This window comes from Chiloscyllium plagiosum, chromosome 1, assembly GCF_004010195.1.
Source record: "Chiloscyllium plagiosum isolate BGI_BamShark_2017 chromosome 1, ASM401019v2, whole genome shotgun sequence".
Lineage (NCBI taxonomy): Eukaryota > Metazoa > Chordata > Chondrichthyes > Orectolobiformes > Hemiscylliidae > Chiloscyllium > Chiloscyllium plagiosum.
This window is the reverse complement of record NC_057710.1, coordinates 23,969,921-23,993,329: the sequence shown is the minus strand read 5'-3', so window position 1 is coordinate 23,993,329 and position 23,409 is coordinate 23,969,921. Positions and strand designations below refer to the sequence as shown.

Sequence of the window (23,409 nt, the reverse complement as noted above, 5' to 3'; positions counted from 1 at the left end):
AAACCTTTAATTATAAATGTGTCATAAAGATTTAATGTAATTATGTATATGAAATTAATGAAGATATAGTTGATTTGTCATATTTTCTATAACTGGAAAAATGCATTGCCGCAATGGCTAATAAATTGGCAGAACTGACTGAATAGCCTACTCCTATTCCACCAGAGCTTACACTTGTGGTACCAAGGTTATAAACAGTCTTGTTTCATCTCACGACTGTTGCCAGGGAGAATGTTGGAGTCAGAAGTCAAAGAGGAGAGTTTGGAGCAGCAACCAAAAATAATAGCTTCCATCTTAAGTGGATCAGTGGTTAGCACTGCCGCCTCACAGCACCAGGAACCCAGGTTCAATTCCAGCCTTGGGTGACTGTCTGTATGGAGTTTGCAAGTTCTTCCCATGTCTGCCAGTTGCTATGGTTTGCCCCCACAGCCCAAAAAGGTGTGTGGGTTAGGTGGATTGGCCATGCTAAATTGTCTGTAGTGTCCAGGGATAAGCTGGCTAGGTAGATTAGCCAGGACAAATGCGGGATTATGGAGGTAAGGTGAGGGGTCTGGGTCTGGGTGGGACGCTCTTTGGAGGGTTGTTGCAGACTTGATGGACCAAATGGCCTCTTTACAAAGTGATTCTTCACATAATCGCTCATTCAATACTGGATAAAGGATAAGTAATCTGATTATTTTAAAAAACTGGAGCAATCAAGTGGTGATGAGGTACAGGGGTATTATCAGCTTACATGTGAAAACTTGTGCTGTTGAACAATATCACCAAGAGATTGCTCCTAACTGAGAAATAGGTGGCAGCTAAGGAAAAGCCGCCACTGGGATGTGATACTCTGGTTATGGTTATATAGTAAAGAATGGAACCGTGAGAACCATCCTACCTAGCTAGACGACAGACGGATAGGCATTGGTGAAAGATCTGTGGTCAATGCCAAGGGCTGCAGACAGATCAAGAAAGGAAAGTTCACTTTGTCCCAGTTAGACCAACTTTTGTGATCTGTCTTTATAATTTGAACCTTTCAGATCCAGGCATTGTTCTGCTGAATTTGTGCTACATCCCTCCAAGGCCAGTGTGTCTTGCCTTAGGAGTGGCACCACGAACAGGACGCAGTACACCTGTTTGGGTAAAGGCAAAATCCAACGAACACACAGCTTCTTCACTCAAATTCCAACTATTTGAGATAAAGCTCAGCAATCCGTTAATCCTTTTCTTATTTTTTGCATCGATGCACCATGTTTTAAATGATTTGGCTGCAAGGACACCTAACTCTGTTCCTCCAAACAAAGAACAAAGAAAATTTACAGCCCAGGAACTGGCCCTTCGGCCCTCCAAGCCTGAGTCGATCCAAATCTAGTGTCTAAACCTGTCGCCCAATTTCTAAGCATCTAAATCCCTCTGCTCCCCACCTATTCATGCATCTGTCCAGACGCACCTTAAATGAATCTACCGTGCCTGCCTCTACCACCTCTACTGGCAACGCGTTCCAGGCAACTACCACCCTGTGTGTGAAGTACTTGCCACGTGTATCCCCCTTAAACTTTTCACCTCTCACCTTGAAAGCATGACCTCATTATTAAATCTTCACACCTTGGGAAAAGCTTATCTGTACCCACCTGTCTGGAGCCTTCATGAATTTGTAAACCTTAATCAGGTCCCCCCTCAATCTCCTTTTTTCTAACGAAAAAAAAACCTAACCAACTCAACCTCTCTTCATAGCTAGCACCTCCCATACCAGGCAACATCCTTGTAAACCTTCTCTGCACCCTCTCCAAAGCATCCACATCCTTTTGGTAATGTGGTGACCAGAACTGTACACAGTATTCTAAACATAGCCGAACTAATGACTTGTACAATATTAACATGACTAACCAGCTCTTATACTCAATACCCCATCCAATGAAGGCAAGCATACTATCTGCCTTCTTGACCACACTATTCACCTGTGCAGCAACCTTCAGGGTACAATGAGCCTGTACTCCCAAATCTCTCTGCTCATCAACTTTTCCCAAGGCACTTCCGTTCGTTATATAATTCGCTATAATTCTAACTATAGAATTAGACTTGCCTAAATGCATTACCTCCCATTTGTCTGGATTGAACTCCATCTGCCACTTTTCCGCCCAACTCTCCAGTTTATCTATATTCTTCTGTATTCTCTGACAGTCCCTTATGCTTTCTGCTACTCTACCAATCTTAGTGTCATCTGCAAATGTGCTGATCATACCATCAGTGCCCTCTTCCAGATCATTTATGTATATCACAAACAACAGTGGCCCCAACACTGATCCCTGTGGAACACCACTGGTCACCTTTCTCCATTTTGAGAAACCCCCTTCAACTACTACTCTGTCCCCTGTTGCTCAACTAGTTCTTTATCCATCTAGCTAGAACACCCTGCACACCATGTGACTTCACTTTCTCCATTAGTCTACTATGGGGAACCTTATCAAATGCCTTCCTAAAGTCCATGTATATGACATCAACAGCCCTTCCTTCATCTATCAACTTGGTCACTTCCTCAAAGAACTCTATTAAGTTGGTAAGGCACGATCTCCCCTGCACAAAACCATGTTGCCTATCACTGATAAGCCCATCCTTTTCTAAATATAAGTAGATCCTATCCCTCAGTACCTTCTCCAGCAACCATTCAGAAAATATTCCGAATTGTCTTTTAGAACCAGAAGGGGTTTTGTAACAACCCAGTAGCATTATTGGCACTGGACTTTAATCTTGTGAGTCAGGTGGGGAAGAAAGGGAAAAGGAAAGCCACAGGGAGTATGGAGTCAAATAGAAAGATAAAATAGCAGCAGGTTAGCATGTATGCAGGGTTTAAGTTCAAGGCAGACGAGGAATGAAGCAAAAAAGGATGGATAACTTAGGTAGAGGTGATGGAAATCATGGGGATAAGAAAATTAGCATTAAGGTGCTTTACCTGAATGCTCGAAGCATTCGAAACAAAGTAGATAAATTAACAGCACAAATCATCGTAAATGATTATGATGTGATAGGCATCACAGAGGCGTGGTTGCAGGGGGTTGAGGACTGGCAACTGAACATCCAAGGACTTGCAACTGATCGAAAAGACAGGGAGTGGTTGCTCTGTTAGTTAGAATGAAATTAAATCTATGGCATTAAATGATATAGGGTCAGATGATGTGGAGTCTGTGTGGGTGTAGTTAAGGAAGCACAAAGGCAAAAAAAAAACCATAATGGGAGTTATGTACAGACCTCCCAGCAGTGGTCAGGATCAGGAGCGCAAGATGTACCAGGAAATAGATAGAGCATGTCAGAAAGGCAAGGTCACAGTGATCATGGGGGGACTTCAATATGCAAATAGACTGGACGAATTATGTTGCCAGTGGATCCAAAGAAACGGAATTCATGGAATACTTACAGGATGGCTTTTTTGGAACAGCTTGTGATGGAGCCCACAAGGGAGCAGGCTATTCTGGTGCTATGAAACCAGCCAGACTTTATAAAAGATCTTAAAGTCAGGGAACACTGAGGAGGCAGTGATCATAATACGGTAGAGTTCAGTCTGCAGTTCGAAAGAGGCAAAATCGGATGTAATGGTGTTACAGTTAAATAAAGGTAATAACGCGGCATGAGAGAGGAACTGATGAAAATTGACTGGAAGCAGAGCCTAGTGGGGAAAACAGTAGAGCAACAACGGCAGGAGTTTCTTGGTGTAACTGAGGTTACAATACAGAGGTTCATCACAAAGAAAAGATTACCGGGGTTTGGGGGTGGGGGTGGTGGGGTATTAGACAACCATGGCTGTCGCAGGAATTCAAGAAATGTATCATAGAAAAAGAGCCTATAAAGAGGCCAAGAGCACTGGGAAATCAGAAGATTGGGAAGACTACAAAAACAAACAGAGGATAACAAAGAGAGAAATAAGGAAGGAGAGGATCAAATATGAAGGTTAGCTAGCCAGTAATATTAGAAATGATAGTAAAACTTTCTTTCAATACATAAGAAACAAACGAGGGGCAAAAGTAGAAATTGGGCTGCTCCAAATTGATGCAGGAAGGCTAGAGATGGGAGATAAGGAAATAGCTGAAGAACTTAATAAATACTTTGTCAGTTTTCACAGTGGAAGACACGAGTAATGTCCCAACAATAAAGGAGAGTCATGGGGCAGAGTTGAGTATGGTAGCCATTACAAAAGGAGAAAGTGCTTGAAAAGCTAAAAAGGTCTAAAAATTGATAAATCTCCTGGACCAATGGGCTACATCCTAGACTTCTGAGGGAGGTAGCTGAAGAAATAGTGGAGGCGTTTGTTGTAGTCTTTCAAAAATCACGGGAGTCAGTGAAAGTCTCAGATGATTGGAAAATCGCTGTTGTAATCCCCTTGTTCAAGAAAGGATCAAGTGGGCAGCACGGTGGCACAGTGGTAAGCACTGCTGCCTCACAACGCCAGAGACCCAGGTTCAATTCCCGCCTCAGACGACTGACTGTGTGGAGTTTGCTCCGGTTTCCTCCCACAGTCCAAAAATGTGCAGGTTAGGTAAATTGGCCATGCTAAATTGCCCATAGTGTTAGGTGTTAGGGGTAAGTGTAGGGGTAAATGTAGGGGAATGGGTCTGGGTGGGTTGCACTTCAGCGGGTCAGTGTGGACTTGTTGGGCTGAAGGGCCTGTTTCCGCACTGTAAGTAATGTAATGAAATCTAATAGATGGAAAATTATAGGCCGATTAGCCTAACCTCGATTGTAGGTAAAATTCTAGAATCCATTGTTAAGGATGAGAATTCTAAATTCTTGGAAGTGCAGTGTTGAATTAGAACAAGTCAGCATGGACTTAATAAGGGGAGGTCATGCCTTACAAACCTGTTAGAATTCTTTAAAGAGGTAACAAGTAGGTTAGACCAGGGAAACCTAGTGAATGTTATCTACCTGGGCTTCCAAAAGGCCTTTGATAAAGTGCCTCACGGGAGGCTGCTGAGTAAGGTGAGGGGCCCATAGTGTTCAAGGTGAGCTACCAGCATGGATTGAGGATTGGCTGCCTGACAGAAGGCAGAGAGTTGGGATAAAAGGGTTTTTTTTCCAGAATGACAGCTGGTGACAAGTCACGTCCCGCAGGGTTCGGTGTTGAGGCCCCAACTGTTCACTTTATATATAAATGATCTAGAAGAGGAGACTGGGGGCATTTGGGCGAAGTTCGCCGATGATCCGAAGCGAGGCAGACAGGCAGGTGGTTCGGAGGAGGTGGGGAGGCTAGAGAAAGATTTAGACAGTTTAGGAGAGTGATCCAAGAAATGGCTGATGAAATTCAACATGAGTAAATGCGAGGTCTTGCACTTCGGAAAAAAGAACACAGGCATGGACTATTTTATAAACGGTGAGAAAATTCATAAAGCCAAAGTACAAAGGGATCTGGGAGTGCTAGTTCAGGATTCTCTAAAAAGGTTAACATGCAGGTTGAGAAAGCAAATGTAATGTTGTCATTTATTTCAAGAGGGTTGGAATGTAAAAGCAGTGAGGTGCTACTAAGACTTTATAAAGCTCTGGTTAGGCTCCATTTAGAATACCCTGTCCAATTTAGGGCCCCATCCCTCAGGAAGGATGTGTGTTTGGACATTCACAAGGATGATCCTGGAATGGTAGGCCTAATATACGATGAACTGCTGAGGATCCTGGGATGGTATTCATTACAGTTCAGAAGGTTGAGGGGAGATCTAATAGAAACTTACAAGATAATGCGTGGCTTAGAAAGGATGGATGTTTGGAAACTGTTTCCGTCAGGCAGACATACTAGGACCCGTGGGCACAGCCTTAGAATTAGAGGGGGTTAATTTAGAATGGAAATGAGGAGACATTTCTTCAGCCAGAGGGTGGTGGGCCTGTGTAATTCACTGCCGCGGAGCACAGTGGAGGCCAGGACGTTAAATGTCTTCAAGGCAGAAATTGGTAAATTCTTAATCTTGCAAGAAATTATGGGATACGGGGAGAGTGCGGGTAAGTGGTGTTGAAATGCCCATCAGCCATGATTGAATGGCGGAGTGGACTCGATGGGCCGAATGGCCTTACTTCTACTCCTACTTCTTATGGTCTTACGTTACCACCTTTATGGTGGCAAGGTTTTATTATGGTGTTTAGTATGGAATACCAAAATGTTGACGGAACAATGATGGAATTTTGCAATATCTGCCAGGATGGTATGGAGATCCTGGTGTTCTCAAAACATTGCTGCTCTCTTTCTCAGAGTAGGTTGCAGAGGAAACTGCTGATGACATAATCTTGGTGAACTGGTACAGTGAAGCATGCAGGTAGGACATACTGCAGCCACAGTGTGCTAATAATATGGAAGCAGATTTTAAGCCCAAAATGGCAAAAATCATCAATCCAACTGGGAATCGACTCAAGTCGTATCACTGCAGTCATAGGTGGGAAAGAAAGGTATGACCATAAAGATGGTAGCAATGTCAATAATGTTACTGGATTGTTACAAAAACCCTTCCAATTCTTCAATGTCTTTTGAGGAAGAAAATGTGCCATCCTTGCCCAGTCTGGCCTCTTTGATTCCAGAATGTCTCTTGTGTGGTTATCTCATTACTCTCAGAGATGATCAAGAAAGCAATTCAGTGTATCAGTTTGCAATAATAAAACTTAATAAGAAAGTGGGCAGCACGGTGGCTAGCACTGCTGCCTCACAGCGCTAGAGACTCTGGTTCAATTCCCACCTCAGGCGACTGTGTGGAGTTTGCATGTTCTCCCCATGTCTGCGTGGGTTTCCTCCAGGTGCTCCGGTTTCCTCCCACAGTCCAAAAATGTGCAGGTTAGGTGAATTGGCCATGCTAAATTGCCCGTAGTGTCAGATGAAGGGGTAAATGTAGGGGAATGGGTCTGGGTGGGTTACGCTTCGGCGGGTCGGTGTGGACTTGTTGGGCCGAAGGGCCTGTTTCCACACTAAGTAATCTAATCTAAATGCATCAGGGTGTGCCTCATGCAGTACCCAAAGGACTGCCACAATACCAGAAATTAGCTGACTGGCACTTTCTCAAGGGCATCTAGGGATGGACTATACATTCTGGCATTACTGATGGCAGCCAAGATGCTGGGAAGAGATTTTTAGGAATGCAATTGTCAGAACTGGTTCACGATTTCTTCCTTGTGGTAGTCTTTGTCATGAAATAAAAACAATGGAAACATATATTCACACCAACAAATATGTATGGATAGGTGAAGATTAATATAATCAAGTGTGGTGCCAACCAGTTTGTATCTAAAAGACAAATTATTTCCCATCTCTAAACTGAGCTTTATAGACAGAGAGGAGCTCAAGAGATGAGTCATTTGTCAGAACACCCATAATCTGGCCTGCTATTGTAGGCAGTGTTTACATGGTTGATTTTAAGTTTCAGATCAACATTGAAAAATTAATTCACTCATCCAGTGACAATAATGATAATATAACAGTGACCAATTCCAGCAATACATCGAGTGTCCAGGCAGCACTCAATAAGCATTAGGCAAGAGAGTGAACTTTAAAAATATAAATTACCTGGAAAAAAAATAATTTTATGACTCTTCACTCTGACTTTTTCCTCAAAAAATCCGATAAGAATTATTTTTCTGTAAGTATCTCACCAACGTTTTGTTAAATTTAGGCAAAACACTGGCTATGACAAGTAATTACTCACTCTCCATTGCTTGTTCAATACCCTTCAACCGAGAATAAGCTGCATTCATGTCTCTTGTAAAATTGTCCAGTTGTTCCTGAGACAAGCGTCTGAATTCAATGTCATATTCAGATAGTTTTTGTTGCAATTCCTGCAAGTTAAAAAACAATGCAATCAAGTCGTAATTTTTTTTTTTAAATATTAAAAAAAAGCACTAAGAGTTACACGTAACTCAATCCACTTGGCTCGAAACATACTATCTCTCTTCAAAGTTTGTGAGAAGATTTGTAGCTCGGGTGCTCGTTGCTGTGGTTCTGTTCGCCGAGCTGGAAGTTTTTGTTGCAAACGTTTCGTCCCCCGTCTAGGTGACATCCTCAGTGCTTGGGAGCCTCCTGTGAAGCGCTGCTGTGGTGTTTCCTCCGGCTTTATAGTGGCCTGTCCCTGCCGCTTCCGGTTGTCAGTTTCATTGTCCGCTGTAGTGGCCGGTATATTGGGTCCAGGTCGATGTGTTTGTTGATGAAGTTTGTGGATGAGTGCCATGCTTCTAGGAATTCCCTGGCTGTTCTTTGTTTCGCTTGCCCTATAATGGTAGTGTTGTCCCAATCAAATTCATGTTGCTTGTCGTCTGCGTGTGTGGCTACTAGGGATACTGGTCGTGTCGTTTCGTGGCTAGTTGATGTTCGTGGATGCGGATCGTTAGCTGTCTTCCTGTTTGTCCTATAGTGTTTTGTGCAGTCCTTGCATGGGATTTTGTACACTACCCATGTACGTTTGGAACAAAAACTTCCAGCTCAGCAAACAGAACCACAGCATACTATCTCTCTGTTACTCTGCAGTCTTCAGTGGAAACCGAAAATTCGGTGGAGTGATTTTTTTTTTCAGACAACTGACCATTCCAAATTTAATATGAACACACTATGAACAGTGGGAAATGCACACAATTATTTTACTTTGCCATTAATGGCTTAATTTTCAGAGTGCATTTACCTCCTGATATTTTCCTTTGACTTCCTGTTCCTGAATCTTCAGTACCTCCCTCAGGTGATCTGTGTGAGCAGCAGCTTGCCTGCGTAGTTGAGTTCGCAACTCTGCCTCCATCACTTCACGTACTTCCTCTGCCTGAATTTGAAAAGAAGAATGTACTCATTTTACTTGACATTTCTTGCCTCCCATCACTGCCATTGTAACACAACCAATTTGACTTAGAATCAGCACGGAAACAGACTCTTCGGTCCAACTCGTCCATACTAAATTAATCTAGTCCCTTTGCCAGCATTTAGCCCATATCCCTGTAAGCTCTTCCTATTCGTGTACTCATCCAGATGCCTTTTAAATTCTGTAATTGTACCACCCTCAACCACTTCTCTGGCAGCTCATTCCATGCACGCACCACCCTCTGCATGAAAAAGCCGTCCTTTAGGTCCCTTTTATATTTTTCTCCCCTCACCTTAAACCTATGCCCTCTAGTTTTGGACTCCCTTAACCTGGGACAAAGACCTTGGTGATTCACACTATCCACGCCCCTCATGATTTTATAAGATCATCCCTCGGCCTCCAACACGCCAAAGAAAATAGCCCAAACCTATTCAGCTTCTCCCTAGAGCTCAAAACTCTCCAACTCCGGCAACATCCTTGTAAATCTTTTCTGCACCCTTTCAAGTTTAACAGCATCCTTCCTATAGTAGGGAGACCAGGAATGAAAGCAGTACCAAAAGTGGCCTAACCAATGTCCTGTACAACTGCAACATGACATCCCAACTGCTATGCTCTGACCAATAAAGGCAAGTGTCAAATGCTTTCTTCACTATCCTATCTATCTGAAACTCCACTTTCAAGGTACTATGAACCTGCACCCCAAGGTCACTTTGTTCAGCAACACTCCCCAGGACCCATACCATTAAGTGTACAAGTCCTGCCCTGACTTTCCTTACCAAACTGCAATAACTCACATTTATCTAAATTAAACACCATCTACCACTCCTCAGCCCATTTGCCCATCTGTTCAAAGTCCTGTTGTACTCGGAGGTGAACCTCTATGATGTCCACTGCACCACTAATTGGTGTCATCTGCAACTAATGATTCCTCCTATAGTCACACCCAAATCATTTATATAGATGACAAAAAGCTTGAGCAATTGGCAGCTCTTCTTGAACACACAGTTAATCATAACTCATGAAGTACTCTGTAATTCCCGTGCATAGAACATGATGCACTGGCAAGAGTTACGCACTGGTGTAAAATTACAGCAATTCAGTGATTTACAAAGAACTTGACCATTAAAATACGTAGCAGTGAATATTAAAATCTAAGTAACCATACTTTATATCTGCTAGATATTGTTAGTAAAACCTGCGCTTTACCTTTTTGTCCCTTTCAAGAAGTATTCCTGTTTGATAATGCTCCAAGGCTTTTGCCACTGCTACATCCAAAGTTTTCTTGTGCTCTAGCTTCTGATGCTCAAGAGCCTTTTCAATGTGCTGCTGTTCCCGCACATGCTGTTCTGCCAACTCTCTGTTCAACTGGTCAATACGACGATGGGCATGGGCAATCAATGAGTTGAGGTCATCAGTGCTCAGCTGGCCAGCTACAGTTGGAAACAACATTAAAAAAAGAGTATGGATCAAGTACATTCTGTGGCAGTAAAGGAGATAACCACCATTCATTTGTCATTAAAATATTAGTATTGCAAAGTTAAATATAGACAAAATATTTCATTGAATTAAAATGTCAATTATACAACTGCATGCCAATTACTTCACAGACACAGTATGTATTAATTTGCATACAGCTTACTATAGAAGCTCACATTCGAAACCCATACTCAGGGAATACATTTTTTGCACAGTAATGTTGCAGACGGTTAAAAAAATAATTCCATAGAGTAAGTATTTGCTAGGTCAGTAGGGTTGAAAATTCTTTCATTAGAAGTACTCTCAAAACAGAAGTTAGGTATGCCATATTCACCACTCAGGAATAAAGCGGCATTCTCCCATCATTTATTGTGATTGTTAAAAGGTCACATGGTTAAAGAACATGATGGCATAAACTCAAATTCTGATGTAAACCTGATTATTAAGTAAATGTAACATATACACAAAAGACAGCAGGCACCAATTAAAACAATAGAAGGAGGGATCAGAACCATCAGTTACTGTTTCGGATTAGGAGTTCTGACGAAACGTTATTGACCTGAAACATTAACTCTGCTTCTGTCCACAGATGCTGCCTGACCTGCTGAGTATTACCAGGATTTTCTGCTTTATTTCAGATTTCCAGCATCTGCAGTAATTTGCTTCCGAAATTCCGGTTGCTCAATAAGTTAACAAATGCTTTTGTCAGAAAAGTGGGTTACCCTAAGGACCAGTGCTTGGGCCTCAGCTGTTCACAATATGGTCAACCGAGTACAATATTTCCAGGTTTGCAGACAACACAAAACTGGATTGGAGAATAATGGTGAAGAGGACTTAGAGGCTTCAGAGAGATTTGGATAAGTTAAATAAGTGGACAAAGACGTAGCAGATGCGGTCCAATGGATAAATGTTAGATTGTCCATTTTGGTAGGCAAACAGAATCATATAGTATCATTTTATTACTGACAGATTGAGAAAGATTGATGTACAAAGGGATCTTTGTGCCTTCATACACAGGTCATTAAAATAAGCATTCAGGTCCAGCAAACAATTTGTAATGCAAAGTGTGTATAGTGGTCTTTATTGTAAGACATATCAAGTACATCTGCAAGCAAGTCTTACTCCAGCTTGCAAGCCTTCAGGAAATCACATCGGGTGTATTCTGTACAGTTCCAGTCACCTTACCCAAGAAAAGATATACTTGCCATAGAGGGTGGACAACAAAGACTCACCAGGTTGATTTCTGAAATGGCAGATTTATTATACAAGTGGAAATTAGGTTAACTGGGCCTGTATCCACTTTGGATTAGAAGAATGAGTGGAGATCTCATCGAAGTGCACATAATTCTGATAAGACTGGACAGGTTGGATACTGGCATAATGTATCCTCTGGCTGGGCATCCAGAACAAGGGGTCACAGTCTAAGGTTAAGCGATAAATCATTTCAGACTGAGATAAGGACCAATTTAGACACTCAGATGGTGGTGAATTTGTGGAATTCTCTTCCATAGAGAGCGGTTGAGGCAAGGTCACTGAATATGTTTAAGAAATACATAGATAGATTTCAAGAAGCTAAAAGGTGTCAGTGGATATGGGGAGACAGCTAGAGTATGGCATTGAAATAGGCGATTGGTTATGATCAGGTTGAAAGGCACACCAAGCTTGATGGGGCAAATGGCCGACTCCTTTTTATGTTTCTAAAACTATACTTCACTTTTCCTGGGTACAATGGAATGCTAAGGAAAGTAACTTCACTATGAAGCACAGAATGGAAATATAAAGAATCGTGAAGCAATGGATGTCACTTGAACTCTGGATTCAAGGATACCAATCCAGCAAATAAGACATGTTTAAATGCTACTACCAACAGATTTCAATATAAAGCGCCATTTTTCTATTTGATTTTCAGTAAGACTTTCAATGATACTATCTTGTTTCCAAATTTTGCTGTCAGTGGCAGCATCAATAGCTCACATTTCACATAATACCCTGCGACTATTTTCCTGGCCTGCATGTTGGGCTCTTGTAGTCCAGTGTACCATTGCTTCATAACTAGCTGCAAACTATACAAATAGAGCAAGATCGAATAAGCACATTAGACTCACCTAGATCAGACACCTCTGCAATAAAAAGAGTGGATAGAATTAATAGATGTTGACAACTGTTTGTGTAAATGAGAACACACACTAAACATCATCATTTTAATAAGGAAGCTTTTTCATTTCTTTTTAAAATAAACATTTATCGCTTCAAAATTAGTTAGAAAGGTACATAAAAAAGTGGAACATCAACTCAAACCAAGCAAATCACTACATTCGATAGGCCACGCATAAATGAATATCCATTTACACCTAATTTTCATCATATTCAAAGGGCAACAAGAATTCTCTAGCAAACCTGCAAAAACTTGAAAAGTAATGCATACTAAATTAATAAGAATTATCAAAGTGTGAATGTAACTTTTTTTCCTCTTTGTTCATGCGATATGTGCCTTTGAGCAGGTGGTGCCAAGTTTCCTCCCAAAAAGGATTTTAAATGACGAGTTGGATTTTATATTGTTACTTTTATTGATACCCATTTTTACTTTTCTTCTTTTAAATTGAATTCAATTCTTCAAATAGCCAATCGAATCTGATTCTATGCTCCCCAGGCTATAAGCCATAGGGCAACTAGTCCACAAAGCTACTATATTACATAAATGTGAAAACTGTGCTTTAAAAGGGCATTTCATTCTCACTTGCCCAAGTCTAGTCTCATCCTTGTTCTACAGTGCAAACAGGGGATATTGCTAGAGTCTAACCATCTGAAGACACAATTTATCAATGCAGAGTACATGAACAGATCTTCTCCAGCTAGGCAAATAGTACCAGTTACGGTGTGGATTTAGGGAACACAGGAGCTGAAGTAGGGTCCTTCAGCCCCTCAAGCCTACTTTGCTACTCTCGATTATAACTGGTCATCTGCATCAAAGGCATTTCCCTACATATGCCTATCTCTTGATGTCATTAGTTTGTAGAAATCTATCAATTTCTATCTTGTATACAGCAGTCAACATCCTAGCTTCAACAGCTTTCCAAGGTAGAGAATTCTGAAGATTCACCACCATCTGAGCAAAGAAATTCCTTCTCATCTCACTCTTAAATGAGGACTCACCCTTGCTCTGTAACCACATCCTCTGCCAGGGGAAACTTCTTTCAACAACCCTCCCTTATGCTTTAAGAATTTTCTAAGTTTCAGTTAGATCAATGCTCAGTCTTTTAAACTCTTAAGAATACAGGTAACCTCAATCGCCTAGTCACCTCAATCTGACCCATCTCCCCAAGCCAGGAATCAGTCTAACCTTCACTCCACTTGCACTCCGGAAAGAGTATCTTGCCTTTGGTTAGGGGATCAAATTATCCTCAATATTCTAAGTACAGTCTCATCAAGGGTCAATACAACTGTATTTCAAGACCTTCATGCAGATAAGGGCAACATACCATTTGCTAACTTAAATCATTTGCTGCACTTCCATGTTAGTTTTCACTAACTCAAACAAGGACTCCCGGATCCTTTTGGATATTAACACTTCCCAATATTTCACCATTTAAGAAAAACTCTATGCCCCTGTTCCTCCTACCAAAGTAGAGAACCTCACAATGAGCAACATGATATTCCAACTGCAATGTGGACCATGCAGCCTGTGGTCATGGATGGCACCAGATAAGGATGGCAGTTTCCAACCCTAAAGGACTTCAATGAACCAGATGGGTTTTTCCAACAATCAGCATTGGACTCTTACTTCCAGATTTTTATTGAATTTAAATTCCACCATCTGCCATGGCAAGATTTGAACTTAGGTCTCCAGAACATTACCAGGGTTTCTGGATTAACTGTCCAGTGATAATATCATTAGGCCATTGCCTCACCTTATTGGTTGATGGTGCCATCAACAGGATGGTGGATGATGACCAGATGCATAAACTTGGTTTGCATTTCATTGCATCACATCTCAATTTAGAGGTCTTTAACATAATTACGATCAGATCAGGTAGGTGCAGAGGGTGAATCCAGGCCAAGAGAGTCTGATAATTAAATTCAGAGCTAGGCCATTTAGACCGCAACCCAGTTGTAGTCCTTTCAAACAAATATTACTTCAAATCACAAACTTACATTTCTCCTAAAGGCTTTGAATGCTGGATCAATAAAAAAATTATGACTAAGACTCGTAGATATGAGCAATTGTTTGTTAAATTAGGACAAAGAATATAAAGCAAAAGGCAAGTAAATAGACCACCCACAATCACGGACATGAGGCTGTACTGCCTTCTGTTACAAAGTTCCTATATTTTGAAATTACTTGCAGCAGTCAAGTTTAAAAGAAAGCATGTTGTCTGTTGCTATGTTTTCATTAACAAAAACAGAAAGCACATATAGAATGCACATTCAATATAGACATCACTGTGGATTTAGAAGTTTCTACTTAAGAATTAAATTCTGAAACACACTTTGTATGTAAGAATCATTGAGGATCCATAATGATGAACTAACACTACAAGATTGGCTTAAATCCAAAGGCACCTTAGCTTTACACTGACATTAAATAGCTATCTACAAATCAGATGTTGTTGGTCCAAACCAAATCCAAATAAGGTGAAACTTTTCCAGAGAAATTTGCAACATTTCTAGCACAAGATTCCAATTTCAGTTTACATTTACAATATGCAAAGTTAATCTGCTTCAGACTGACATAACAGCTGTAATGCAAATACCAGCCCAAAAAAATTCTTATTTCGTCTTTTCATACATGATCATGAAATGACAGCATCTGAAATTAATTCAATACATCTTACAATCTGGAATTTTGATAACTGACCATCCACTTCCTATAAGCCACGTGTTCACACACACTAAGTGACAGTACATAAGAAATGGGAGCAGGAGTAGGCCATTCAGCACTTCAAGTCTCCTTCGCTATTCAACAAGATCAGAGGTGATCTTGCCCCAGGACTCAACTGCTTTTTTGTGCTAACTCAGCTAGCCACTTACACACCAATATTTTTAAAAATTAACTGACTTCCTTTTTTAAATCTTTCAATGGTCTAGTATCCATATCTAGGCAAAAGTGAGGACTGCAAATGCTGGAGATCAGAGTCTAGATTAGAGTGGTGCTGGAAAAGCACAGCAGGTCAGGCAGCATCAGAGGAGCAGGAAAATCGACGTTTCAGGCAAAAGCCCTTCATCAGAATCCATATCTCTCTGGGTCAGAGAATTCCAGACACCACTCTCCCGGGTGAAGAAATTCGTTCAGATTTCAGTTTTAAAAGTGAGTGTCCACTTATTCTGCAACTGTCTCTTAGCTTGAGATTACCACACAATTGGAAACACCTTCTCAATATCTACCCCCCGCCCAGACTTTCATATTTCAATAAGATCAGCCTTTCTTCTTCAAAACTGTATTGAATAAACCATTCTTACTGAGTCAATCCTTTCATCCCAGGGATTAGCCATCCAAATCTCTTTTGAACACAGTCTCCAATGGCAGTTCATCCATATTTTTTAAATACAGGATAAAACCGTACACAGCACTCCCAAGTGCACAATCTCATCAACATGTACAGTTGTAACAAGACTTCTCTATTCTTAAACTCCAACCTTCTAGCTAAGTAGGCCAAAATTGCATTTGTCTACTTAATTATTTGCTGCAATTTCATTCTAACATTTTGAGTTTTACGCAGAACATAAAAATCCCACTGTGCTGCACTTTTATTTGGATCTCTCTCCATTTAATAATGTGCCTTTTGGTGATTCTTACCAAAGTGCGTTGACCTCACACTTTCATGCATTAACCTCTATTTGCCTACTCACTCAACCTATCAACCTAGAAAATAGGACAAGTTACTTGGGCTTTCAGACCTGCATGTGGGCCCAGGTTCAAGGTTAGACTTTTTAATTTCAGGTGTTGCTGAAGACTTAAGTTTATACTCACATACTCAAGGTCAGTCCAACTTAATTAACCTAATTACACATTCAATGAAACATTTTTGGAAGTATCAATCATGACCCTCCCTCAGATAATTTAAATACAAGTTCAGTTCAGTTTTAATGCTTAGAAATGAACATAGATTCTTTGAGAAAATAAATCAAAAGGAAGAGGGCTTAATATTTTAAGGTTCTCATCCTGTAAATAACACAATTCTCCATTGTCACTATTTTAGATTTGTGCTAAGATTTTTTAAAGATATGTTTTTAAAACCCCTTTACGTGCAAATGCTTTCATAAAAGCAAAGACGACTGCAGGACTGCTGAATTAGAGGAATAAGTCAAAACAAAGTATAATTCTGTGAAATTAAACAAATGACAAAAATGATAAGCAATTACTGTACTTACTCAGGTTTTTCCACCCAAACTTTACATCTGGAGTGATGCTCTCTAGTTCCTTCCTGAATTCATCCCTGGCCATAGCTACCAGTTCACTGTACTGAACAACTATTTTGGCTTCTGATTGAGCTGCCTGTACCTAAACAAAAAGTAGATATTTCAGCAGAAAGATACCAGAATTACTGAAATAGGCTCTTTAGCCAGCACCTTCCAAACCCATGACAACTATCACCTGGAAGGACAAATGAAGATGTATGGGAGCATTACCATCTGCAAGCCATATCATCGGAACTTGAAGCTCTCTCTTTTTTGTGGCTGGGTAAAAACGTAGAACGCCATTTCAAGCAGGGTGTTCCTCCACCAGATGGACCGTAGTTCAAAAAGGTGTTCACCATTACTTGTGCAAATTAGGCACAAGTATAAATGCTGGCTACGTCAACAAAGCCCATGAACAAATACATTTTCATAAACATCTGAAGGACAGTGCTACTGGAGAATACAGACATTAATGTTCAGACTACTAATTAGTTGATTAATGAGTAAGCTTTTCCATCAGATTGATTCTTATTTATGGAAGTACCAAGATTGGCATTTGAACAGTGTAAGCATGGTAAGAAACTGGATTTTTTTTAAAAAAATGGATGGAAGCAAGCATAATCAGATTAAACTCATGAAGGATTGTAAAATGTAATTAAGAAAATAAAGTATTAAAGCTTTAATAACATTCTATTGAATAATAACTGTTATAGTAATAACATGAAATGCAAAATAATTTTGTTCAAATATTTGGACACTTCACCATTATGAGAATAAACTGAAATCTTGATTGTAAAATCCATCCCCAAGTTGCCATCTATCTCTAGATGTACTTTTAATATCACTCTAAAGCACCTTGATACAAAGGAGGTTATAGTATGACACCATATCAGATCCCAACCTAACTACGAAATAAAAATGTCATATGGTAACATGATGTAAGTTATACTATGATATTAAGCCCAAAACTTTCATGCGACTCCTTCCATGCTCGGGACTTTTTAAACCTTCATTTAAACATAAATAAATGTTTGGATCTTCCAATGAGATGATTATCACAGCAGCAGTGTTGGCAGAATCACAGAATCCCTACAGTCTGAAAACAAGCCATTCAGCCCATCGAGTCCACACTGACCATCTGAAGAGCATCTCAACCAGACCCCCTAATCTATCCCTGCATTTCCCATGGTTGACCCTCCCAGCCTGCAAATCCCTGGACACTTTGGGAAATTTAGCATGGCCAATCCACCTAATGTGCACATCTTTGGACTGTGGGAGGAAACCCATGAAGACAGGAGGAAAATGTCTATATGGAGTTTGCACAGTCGGCCGAGAGTGGAATCAAACCCAGGTCACTGGTGCTGTGAGGCGGCCATGTTGCCTGAAGTTGCTCATCTGAAGGTGCAGCTCGGTGGCTCAGTGGATAGCACTGCGACTTCACAGCACCATGGACCTGGGTTTGATTCCACCCTTGGGCGAGTGTCTATGTGGAGTCTGCACATTCTTCCAGTCTGTGTGGGTTTCCTCCCACAATCCAAAGATATGCAAGTTAGATGGACTGACCGTGCTAAATTGTCCATTGTGTTCAAGGATGTGCAGGCTAGAGAAATACAGGGTTACAGGATAGGTAGAGGGGTGGATGTGGGTTGGATGATCTTTGCAGAGTTGGTATGGACTTAATGGGTTAAATGGCCTGCTTCCACGTTCTACAAACTAGGGGGGCCTGGTGCAGCCAACTCTGGAATTGCCCTAGAAGTACAGGTCATTCTGCTATAACACGCTTTTCATCAACGCAAATTCTCTGTAAAGCAATTGATTAATAGCTGATGCTGTTTCTAAAGTGCGAACTTTTAAAACATGTGTTGGCTACAGCACAATCATATCAACAACACATTAAATGTTATTTGTATAGTGCAATTCTTATATACCACTGGGTTACACAGGAATGCAAGTATCGCGTTCTCAAAGAACTGCCTGTAGTGACTTTCGAAGGGCAGTTATCCAGCATCTGGAAACCTCCAAAAACATTCTCTGACTCTGCGTTAGAGTCAGAAACTTGTGATAGGTTTCAAATTAATAGTTACCCAGGGAATGTTAGTGGAATTAAAATCTACTTTAATTCCTGGCTAACCATTAAGATTATACCCCAACACTGAAATGGCAGAACAACTGACCACATATTTTAGTTCTGTCTTCACAAAAGACAACAAATAATTTCCTAGAAACGTTAAAACCACCAAGGATCTAAGTGACAGAGGAATTAAAGAAAATCAATATTTTCTTAACAAAAGGTGCTAGCAAAATTAATGAGTTTAAAAATGGACAAATCCTGATAACATGTATCACAGAATACTAAATGAAGTGGCTCTGGAAATATTAGATGCATTATTGGTTTTTTTTTCAAAGTTCCAAAGACTCTGAAGCAGTTTCTACAGAATGAAGGGTAGTAAATGTGACTCCATTATTTTAAAAAAGGTGGGAGTTTTAAAAAAATTAAGCTAACAGAGCTGTGTGCAAAATGCTAAAATTCAATTTAAAAAAGATATGGTAACAGAACACTTGGAAATCACTTTTGGATTAGACAAAGTCAGCATGAGGTTATGAAACAGAACTTGTGCTGAACCTAATCTTATGGGAGCTTGAGGATACAACTGGTAGAAAGAACCAATTAATGTGGTGTATTTGAATTTCAACAGAGATTTCATATCAGACATCATTGGGCAAAATTAAAGCACACGGGATTGAGTGTAATGTACTAACATGAACTGCGAATTGATTAATAGAAAGGAGTCTCGAACCAGGGATCACAATCTCAGGTAGGTCATTTAGGAGAGTGGAGGAAACATTTCTTCATACAGAAGGTAGTCAAGCAGTGAAATTCACTACCACAGAACACTACAGTATATTCAAGAAAGCAAAAGATACATTTTTAGATATTAAAGGCATCAAGGGGTGGGCAGAGAAAATGGGAATACGATTTTGAGATAGGAGGATTAGCTGTGGTCATACAGAATGTCAGCAGGTTTGAAAGGTTGAATGGCTCACACCTGCTCCTTGTTTCCATGTATTTAGAAGTTACAGGCCTTAAAAGCACAGATTTTCTCACCCACAATCTGAGCATTTAAGTTTTAAACACCAGATAAACAGCTGCACATGCATGCACACCCTCTGTTTTAGTCATGAAAACTCTGGCTTGCTTTATACCAAATACCTGTAATTGAGATACTGCCTGTGTCTGTAATATACACTTCAAAGCATAACTGCAATACTAAGTGGTTTGCATTTGATACCTGCCTCTGGGATTGGATGCTGACAGTGTAATACAGCTCAAGATTGGGGTTATTGCTGGTTTCGGTTACCTCTAAGCTGACTGTAGGAACAAACTACAGCAATAACAGTAGTAAAAGCATAAAATTTAATAATTGAGTATGCAAGGCTGAGTAGAAGACATATTTATGATTTTGCACAACGGTAGCATCAACTCTTTAAACTTATTTTTCTACGTCTCGCAAGGATGTAGAATGGTTTTCTTATTAAGCTTACATTCAAGTAGCACACAAACCTTGTGAACGGTTTCAGCCCTGAAAAGGATAGTTTATTTGAATTTTGATTGAAACAGACCTGCAAAGTATTGTGTGGAATGTTTGAAGTTAATAGTACATATAAGATGACTCAGTCATGTTGTTCTGGTATTCAGCTATCCATTCAGGTTTTTCTTTCTTTATTCTGTAACTAGATGGCGAGGCAGCATTTATTGCCCATCCTTAATTGCCCAGACAGCAGTCGAGAGTCAACAATATTGCTATGGATCTATAGGCACATGTAGGCCAGATCAGGTAAGGATAGCAGTTTCCTTCCCTAAAGGACGTTAGTGAACCAGATGGGTTTTTTTTGACAATTGGCATTGGATTTACAGTAGTCACTACCTGGGTCTCTGGATTAACAGTCCAGTGATAATACCACTAGGCCCGTTACCTACCTATTATAAAGACTATTTAAGTAGCATGGAGAAGGAAATAAGAAACAGCAGAGTTTCAAGATTTTCAGGCCATGAAAAAGCATTACATGAGAAGACAGCAAAATAACTAATACCAACAGAATTATTTTTTCATATCAAATGAAAATGTTACAATTACAATTCCTGGGATGGTAGAACTCTTGCATGAAGACGACTAGATCAGTTAGAACTACATTTACTGGAGTTTAAAAGATTGAGAGCGGCTCTTGTAAAAGCTCTAAAATTCTAACAGGACTAGACAGGGTTAATGCAAAAAGGATATTCCTGATAACCAGGGAGTCCAGAACCAGAAGTCATTGTCTGAGGATACAGAGTAGGCCATTTAGGATACAGAGGACTGAAAAGGTAATATTACAGGAAAACCATGAGTTCGTTGATTGGTAATAACTACTAGTTTGACTATTAAAGGTTACTTTTAGATTGGAGGTAAATAAGTGAAACATTTACAGATTACAAACTAAAAGATCAGCAGGAAATTTTAAAAATCAAATTAAGAAAATAAAAGAGAGATGTAGGGCTAGGCGATGTACTGTATTTGCATGATGTGGAAGCTGGTGGACCTCACTGTGGTCCACAGTGTCCTGCTGGTTACTTGAGGAACTAAGAGTTTTGTTTAGATTAGATTCCCTACAGTGTGGAAACAGGCCCTTCGGCCCAACAAGTCCACACCGACCCTCCGAACAGTAACCCACCCAACTCTGACTAATGCACCCAACAACTACGGACAGTTTAGCATGGCCTGCACATCTTTGGAACATGGGAGGAAACCGGAGTACCCGGAGGAAACCCACGCAGACACAGGGAGAATGTGCAAACTCCACACAGTCAGTCACCCAAGGCTGGTGCTGTGAGGCAGCAGTACTAACCACTGAGCCACCGTGCCACTGATGGGCTTCAATCTGAGCTTCAAACTGTGACACATCAGGGAGAGGGAGAGATACACTCCTTAAATTAACTATCTCAAATCTGGTCAGGGGTGACTATAGGCGAGATATGAAGAGCATAATTAAGTGTAATTTGGATAGACTGAGTTCTGAAGGGGTTCTTTATTCTGTAAGTTTCATTGTGTAATTTTGTGAATAAATTTTTGTCGGTTTTAAAATCTGGTAGTCAGCCTAGCTAACTTACACAAGGTAATTTTCACTGTAGGTAAAAACAATGACTGCAGATACTGGAAACCAGATTCTGGATTAGTGGTGCTGGAAAAGCACAGCAGTTCAGGCAGCATCCGAGGAGCAGCAAAATCGACGTTTCGGGCAAAAGCCCTTCATCAGGAATACAGGCAGGGTGCCTGCAGGGTGGAGAGATAAATGAGGGGAGGGTGGGGGTGGGGAGAAAGTAGCATAGAGTACAATAGGTGCAGGGCAGAGAAAATGACCTGGGAGTTGCAGTGGGAGAGGGACTCCATGAGATTCTTGTAGAGAGAGGAGGAAAACTTCTTCAAGACAGGCATCCTTGCAAGAGGATTCACAGTAGGGTTAAAATCAACTAGGTAAAATCAATGTAGACTTACTGAAACATGTTGCAAAGTTATGGTCTGGGATGCCTGCTTAAGAATATTTTGAGTAGTTTGGTCTAGTCCATAACAAGAGCAAGTGTTACATCTAACTTTTTTAAAAGTTTTTTTTTACCTTTCTTTCTATATGATCCAGATCCACCAACATATGGTTGAGATTCTCTTCTGCAGCCAGGAGCTGTGGTCGAACAGAAGAGATCTCACTCTGTTTAGCTTCTTCAATTGTACTTCGAAGGTTGTCTAATTCTTCTCTAAATTTGAAAAGAAAGCAAAAGACATATGGCAAAATACAAGCAGCATATGATATTTTGCTTAAACAATAAAAAAAACCAAAAGAAAAGATTTGCAGATGCTGAAAAGCTGAAACAAAAACAGAAATTGCTGGAAAACCTCAGCAGGTTTGGCAGCACCTTTGGAGAGATAGCAGAGTTAATATTTTGGATCCAGTGACCCTCCATTCTGAAAATCTCTGCTTTCTCTCCACAGATGCTGCCAGACCTGCTGAGTTTTTCCAGCAATGTGATTTTGTTTAACATTTTGGCTAGTCTTACCAAAGCACCAGTAGAGTCATAAAAGCATAGAAACAAGCCCTTAGGTGCATGATGTCTATGCCTACCAACAAACACCAAACTACACTAATCCCATTTAGCTGCCATACATCCTGGCATTTTAAGTGCATATCCAGAGGCTTCTTAACTGTTGCAAGTGTACCTGCCTTTCAGATAGCGCATTCCACATTTCCACCATGTGGGTGGGAAATGTTTTCCTTAGACCCCTCTAAAATCCACTTACTCCTCACCTTAAACGTATGCCCTCTGGTCTTACACACATTTGCCATGGAGAAACGATTCTGACAATCGACTCTACCTATGGCTCTTGCAATTTTGTGCATCTCAGTCAGATCCCCCTCAACTTCCTCTACGCCAGAGAGGACAAACCTAGGGCAAAATAAGGACTGCAGATGCTGGAAACCAGAGTTTAGATCAGAGTGGTGCTGGAAAAGCACAGCAGGTCAGGCAGCATCCGATGAGCAGGAAAATCGATGTTTCGGGCAAAGGCCCTTCTTCAGGAATAGACGCAGGGTAGAGAGATAAATGGGGGGGGGGGCTGGGGAGAAGGTAGCCAAGAGTACGATAGATGGATGGAGGTGCAGATGAAGGTGATAGATCAGAGGGGAGGGTGGAGTGGATAGGTGGGAAGGGAGGTAGGACAGATCATGAGGATGG

At 40.7% G+C, this 23,409-nt stretch overlaps 1 protein-coding gene across 4 annotated transcripts in view; it reads right to left on the bottom strand.

The window, feature by feature from the left end:
• The window catches only part of immt (inner membrane protein, mitochondrial (mitofilin)), a 72,586-nt gene that overhangs the window by 5,573 nt on the left and 43,604 nt on the right, over positions 1-23,409 (bottom strand). For all 4 annotated transcript variants that reach the window (XM_043705210.1, XM_043705121.1, XM_043705267.1 and 1 more), the window contains 6 exons: positions 22,299-22,434; positions 16,623-16,752; positions 12,359-12,373; positions 9,984-10,207; positions 8,610-8,741; positions 7,644-7,773 (listed from right to left, as the gene is read on the bottom strand). In XM_043705210.1, the coding sequence (XP_043561145.1) occupies positions 7,644-7,773; positions 8,610-8,741; positions 9,984-10,207; positions 12,359-12,373; positions 16,623-16,752; positions 22,299-22,434 (767 nt within the window). The remainder of the gene's footprint in view (positions 1-7,643; positions 7,774-8,609; positions 8,742-9,983; positions 10,208-12,358; positions 12,374-16,622; positions 16,753-22,298; positions 22,435-23,409) is intronic.